Source organism: Anneissia japonica, unplaced genomic scaffold, assembly GCF_011630105.1.
Source record: "Anneissia japonica isolate Jap-2015-1 unplaced genomic scaffold, ASM1163010v1 scaffold315_len769609_cov171, whole genome shotgun sequence".
Lineage (NCBI taxonomy): Eukaryota > Metazoa > Echinodermata > Crinoidea > Comatulida > Comatulidae > Anneissia > Anneissia japonica.
The window spans coordinates 585,097-591,791 of record NW_022758691.1 but is presented as its reverse complement, the minus strand read 5'-3'; the positions used below and the strand labels follow the sequence as shown (position 1 = coordinate 591,791).

The 6,695-nt window shown below is 34.7% G+C and overlaps 1 protein-coding gene across 1 annotated transcript; it reads right to left on the bottom strand.

Annotated features, from left to right (window-relative positions):
- Nucleotides 1-1,051: 1,051 nt before the first annotated feature.
- On the bottom strand, nt 1,052-5,987 carry LOC117125340. Its single transcript, XM_033271810.1, has 4 exons — nt 3,571-5,987; nt 3,145-3,303; nt 1,947-2,041; nt 1,052-1,142 (listed from the first exon to the last, which is right to left on the bottom strand). Exon 1 carries the CDS (start codon nt 5,875-5,877, stop codon nt 3,970-3,972), a length of 1,908 nt encoding a protein of 635 aa, XP_033127701.1. The 5' UTR covers nt 5,878-5,987; the 3' UTR covers nt 1,052-1,142; nt 1,947-2,041; nt 3,145-3,303; nt 3,571-3,969.
- Nucleotides 5,988-6,695: the final 708 nt, after the last annotated feature.

Sequence of the window (6,695 nt, the reverse complement as noted above, 5' to 3'; positions counted from 1 at the left end):
ATATATATATATACATATATATATATATACATTTTCTTTATGGTTGCACTTTTTTTCAAAGAGAATATTCTATGATTCTATAGAAAAACCAGGAACTTTCAGGTGTCTATTCAGTGGTTTTGGATTTATATAGAGTACATCTTTAACATCAAAGGTACAAATGTAACACAGGTTGTCTTCTACATGACATCTGTAGCATGAGCATCGTCTAGTCCGTTTACAAACGAATATATATTTTCCTCGTGTTTGATTGGCTCTAAAATCTGATCATCTTGTACTGAGATTTCTATTCCGATCTTGGCTTTCTTCTTAGCACGTTTGACTACAGAATAATAATATACATATAAAAAAAATCATTAGTTTTTTTTGTAACTATTATTATTGTAGTTGTTATTGTTATTGTTATTTAGTATTACTTTTACTGTTGTTGTTCAATGGCGTATCTACGTGGGGGGGGGGGGCGCTCGTCCCCCAAAAATTACTCGCGCCCCTTCAGTCGCCCTTCTCCAAATCAAAGTCAAGTAGTTAAAAATCACCTAAAATCACCTTATTTTGCGAATTAGCTCCCCTTAACTGATCATCGAGCCCCCCACCCCACCTCACCTTCGCTCCCCACCATCAGCACCCCAATTTCAAGACGTCTAAATACGCCACTGTTGTTGTTACTGATACTAATACTGTCTTTAGTAGGGTGAGTGGCAATCGTTGACCTAATGTCCAAGGAAGCAGGACCACAAGGGGCGGGTGGTGTGTTATCCTTTTTCCACCTCTTGGATTTATCACTGACAGTTGCTATTATCGATATTATTATAATTTGATTATACTATTGCATTATTATATTGTTATTATAATATGAATTATAATTATATTATTATTACTATTGTAATATTTCATATAGGGCTAATTTTTACATTATCTAAAGTAGCAGCAGCAGCAGCAGCAGCAGCAGCAGTAGTAATAGTAGTAGTAGTAGTAGAAAGTAGTGTAGGCCAAATAAAAGTGGTACAGATATTTTTTCTTTTTTCCATTATGGGATATACTGGCTTCTTACCAAGCAATATGACAACCACAGAAATGATAACGAATGCAACAGATCCAACAACAGGTAGTACCACTATTAATCGGCTAACAACACTGTCGACCTACAAAAAAAACAACGCTTCATTATGTTTACAAATTCAATTATTAAATGGGATAAGAATAAGTATTATTCCTAAAATTCAAGTTTTTTTTTACAGTGTTCAATATTTGTATAATAATAATAATATTATTAATAATAATAATAACAATAATAATAATATTAATGCATTCACATTTGTATTTTAACCAAAAGTATTTAAAGATAATCTTTTTATCAATTATTATTTATTATTATTATTATCATTGCAATAGTTAATGTATATTATATTTATATGTTATGAAATTTTAATGTTTATAATTATTCTTTTGCTAATATCGTAGAAGGCCTAAGTAACTTATTGGTGACCCACTCGACTGAGATTTTCAATCTCCTTTTGGCAAGTCTCATTCAACTTTGCTTTTATTGGTATTTTTTATGATTTTTGAAAATGAGACAAAAATGGCGGAAGGGAAATAATTGGTTTATTTTGCAATTGGCGGTTGTTTGGTCGGCAACCTAGCATTATATTCCCCTGTTCCACTTTTTAGTACCACTAAGCGTCCGGACACTCTTGTGTGGCTACATGACCCATTATCGCCAAACAATTATTTCATCTTTCTTTTGGAACAAGTAAAATGAAATTAATGTAGGTTGCATTAATCAACCTTGTTTGCAATTTAGCAAAGTGCAGCCTTTTAAGTGTAAGTTAATGTACATTTTACATGATGAACGAAAAGAATACAATCGATTCTGTAGCCATAGTGACTTCTACCATACCATACCAGTAAAAATATGTACAGTCCTAAAACAGAAACGTAAAATATACCGTTGGCCTGTTGGAGACATGGTAGCTTTTCGAGGTTATATTATGTTGATAGAAGGTCGTGGTCGGTTCCGTCGTGGTCATAGAAGGATTTTCAGCTAAAAACAAAGTCAGATCACATTCATTTTAGTAAATTACCTTTATTAATAGTTACTTAAACAGTCAGAAGTTTTATGGATATCTGAAGCATAAATAATATTGTCATCAGCGTTAACGTCGTCGTTGTCGTCATCACCATATATTATCATCGTTATCGTAGTTGTCATCACTATTACTAACGTCATTATCATCATCATCTTATCAATGTATTATCAATAATAATAATAATAATAATAATAATAATAATAATAATAATAATAAGAGGAATATAATAATAATTATGATGAACTACGAAGATGACTGCCCAGGTGGTGGTTGTCAGAAGAGTTAATTTATCTCTTTATATTAGACCTGACTAATATATTTTGCTTTTTAATACGGTGGCAGTTTCAATAGATCATCACTGATAATTTATATTGTGGTGGTGTCCGGATAGTACTTCAGTGCGATTCTGAAAATTTAAATCTGATGAAAGCATATTTTTACTACATTTTTGGGGATTACTGTTTATATATGAGCGGCTTCATAATGCTTAGGCCTATCAGTGGATTTAGGGATCTGGTTTGCACAAATTGCGGTAATGTAAACGAGTCCACACTGCTAGTGGATTTAGTAGCAGTAATGATCGAACGAGCCAAGTTCAATGTTTAGTAGTAACGTGTCCACACTATCTTCACCATGATTCCAGATCATGAAGATACCATCAATGTAACCAAACAATACCTGTGGTTTTTCTGTGCTATAGGACAGGAAGTTGGCCAATAAATACATATAGCACATAGCTATACCATGAATTTGAAGATCGTGGCCGTCGCTAAAAACAAAATTATTATTTTACATGGGATTTTCCATCGATTTTTTTTGGTGTAATTTGATAAATGATTTAACACCTTTTATATGTATATGTAGGCAGTCTCTATGGAGAATCTATTTTAATCTATTCTAACATTTGAAATGATATTGTCCTAAAATTCGGTAGTTTCTTTTAAATTTGTTGTACGCCTCTTAGCTTTATATAATAACATATTATCATGTATTAAAAATAAATGTCTTTGGATTGCTGAATAATAAAAGATGATCATGTATTAAAAATAAAGCTCACTGGATTGCTGAAGGCAGTTTCTTGAATTTAGGGTACTCTCTCCTTTACACTCAAGACACCTTAGCTGACCAGCTTTCGGTTGGTAAGTTCCTTCTGGACACATCTCGCACGCTGCTGGTAGATTTTCATTACTTCTAAACGACCCTGGTGGGCAGTCAACTACAGTAAAATACAATTATGACCAGAATTACTGGTAATCTAATAAAATTCTACATAATTAAATATAATTGCTTTATAATCGGGCTACACAGGTTGCTGAAAAACCCCATCAGATTTTTATACTGTAAACATGGAAGACATATTGTCTTGCAAAATTAGTCAACGCAATGAACAAAATAAGCCTGTTAAAAATGATTGCTTAATTATTCCTGGGCTTTAAAGGATTTCCAGAAAAAATGTCGCTGTGTAGTCATTAGCCTAACTTACCACATATGTATCCATTTGCATCGGCGTACTGTGAAGGAGGGCAGATCGGGCCATTATAATACACTTTGAAGCTGATCACTTCCATGGCTTTACCATCCTGCTCAAATTGTACTCCGGGTTTAAAAAGACTATCCAGTGCCAGGGCTTTCACGCGAAGGCTATCTATCTTATCGGCCATTTGGTATGCAGCCTCCTCTCTACTAGCATTCAGAAGATCGATAGACGTTACATTGGTGTGCTCTAGTGTAAATGATACTTCTGTAAGAATTGAGTTTTGCCCTTGGTTTTCTTTGGGGTGATAGGAAACCTTGAACATTTTGTCACCAGTTTCTAATATATTTTCAATTGCACTTGCAACAGACTGATTAAGATACGTTGAATTTTCTACTTCTAACAATGTTAGATCCATAGGACTCGACTGGAAACGTCTGGCATTGTTATGTTCAATATTGTAAGTCTTGCTGGTTTAGACAGCGTTGTTCCGTGCTTGTTTGATGCTTCGCAAGTGTACCAGCAGCCATGATGAAAACCTGGACTCAGTATCTCTAGACCTGTGCCAGTCTCCCCTTCAATGAGGGTCAAATCTGATGTTAATACTTCTTGGAAGAACCATCTGAAGTTAGCTAAAGGAAAAGATGAAGCGTTACATGCGAAGAATACCCCTTCAGGATTCCCGTAATCAATGTCACTATCTTCTGGGTGTTGATTTATAACTGGTGGATATTCTACAATGAGTTTACATTGTAGCGACTGCACAGAAGTGACCTCATTACTGGCATGGCACACGTAAACTCCAGAATCAGATTTTGAAACTTCTTGAATGTGTAGAGTGTTTGAATTTTCATTGTCTAAAATTCGGCCATTGAATGTCCAACTGAACGTTGGTGCAGGATCTCCAGTTGCTTGACACACGATCTCTGTATCATTTCCTTCAACAGTAACAAGTTGTGACACCGGGTGCCGTGTAATGACAGGACTTTTCAGACATATGTCATTATTCTTAGTCAAAAAGTTTGTATGATTGAGAACAAACACTGCGCTATATTCTGCTTCCTCTACACTCAGTTCACCGTTATTCAAGAGTGAATGAGTGAATGTTGTTATAGAAGATAATTCATTATAACCCATGCGATTTTCTAGTATATTATTTAGATGCTCTATATCTGAGGTTAAGCAATCAGTAAATGTTTTACATTCAAACATTCGACTGTCATTGGTAATGTATCTGTTCATTGTAGCTTCCCATCTTGAAAAAATATCGTCAGTTTCAAGCAAAGACTGCGTGCTGTTGACTTTTCTTTTTTCCGAATAAATGACCCTCGATAATGCATCTGATTCCAACTCATCGGATGGTACATCATCTGTTTCCTCTAGCTCTCCTCTTGTTAAATTAAAAAAAACTATTGCAGCAGTTTCGTTGACACTAATTGCAAAAGGCTTCGACAAGTTATATGCATAGTCATCAAGAAGAGTTTCAGATGGTTCGAATGGATCAATGAATGATGTTTTTGCAATATTCGACAGCGTATGGAAGGAGTATTCGATGTACTGCACAAGTTCAGTAAATATGTGACATAGTTCTTCAGTATAAACTGTTTTCTGATCACGCTTTATATTATCAGTTACATTGAAATTGTCTGTCATGAAATCATAGTTAACACTATCGATTTGTGGCTGAGTGGTGATCGGGGAAATGTCTCGTTTTTGATGATAACTGAAGCCTGAATCAGAAAGGTAAACTTCTCTTTTTTTCCTTAAAGTGTTACTATCGTTACGAAATATTTCGTTAGCTAAAAACACTGCGGCTTTATCGATAGTGTAGTTTAGATTGTTGAAGTCAATAAAAATTCGAATACGGTTGGGCACTTTTAACAACGTGTAACTGATATCCATGGGAATTATTGTCATATCGGGGATTGTCAAATCAACGTTAAAGCTGATTTTGTTAATAATAAAACTGTTACTTAAAGAATCATTCAACTCAAATTGTCCAATATTCAGATCAGATTGAACATCTTTTTGAACTTCTTCAAGGGCAGTCTTTGAGTTATTCAGATTTTCTTGCAATACATACATCCTTTCATACGCAACGTCCCATTGACTATTCGCATTTTCAAGTTCAATTCGGGCTTCATTCAAATTCGACTCTTTTACTGCTGCATTTAATTTAGCATTTTCAAGGTTAGCTATTGGGGAAGCCAAGCCAGGCGCTGATGATTCTGATTGTTTAAACAATTTACTTCTTACTTTCCGACAATTCTCGTTGCTTCTTATACAATTGGAATCAGGTATCTGGTACCCACACATGTTTTCAACTATTTCAGGCTTTGTTATTTGACCAATTATCTTTTTTTTAGTGCACGAGCTACATGATCTAAATTTAACTTCAAATTTTACAGGATTATAACATTCTTCACAACATTTAGATTTTCTACCCGCCATACGTTTGCTCCTTTTTAAGCCTATTGAGCTTACGATTGAGACAACTCCTTTTTTATATTGCTTCGACACTAGCGAAAATATACCTTTGACCAACTTAACAAGGTTGAATTTAATTGATGTTTTTTTCACTGCAGTGTAGTCCATACATTCCTTACAACAACGGGTTCTTTCATTAACAACGATGTCTTCTTTTCTATCAGTACAGCATTTGTAGGGGACAAAAGAATAAACTTTATTTGTTGTTTGTATGACTTCTGTTGTTGGGATGCATATACCAGGACAAGGTACAATCGCACATACCAAATCTAACTCGTCTTTTAGTTCAAGTATATCATCACTTACTTCTTCAAATGACAATTGTGCCCGCTCTACCTCATCATTTGCAGCCTCTAAATTACGTAAACACAAGTCGTACTTTAATTGAGCTTCAATCATTATGGCTTCTTTCATCTGACGCTCAATCAAAGCATTATTGAGCTTGCTCTGTGCCATGTCTACAGACGAAATTCCCTGTGTTATTCTTTGCTCTGCCATGTGCAGATTTCGTTCTGCTATAGTAATGGCTTTATCTTTCAAAATGTTTGCTAGCGATGTTTCTTTCTCTACAGCAATATTACCTTCCGCATTGAGTATCATCGAATCCCAAGAGGTAAAATCCGAAGTAATATTTATATCACAATCGT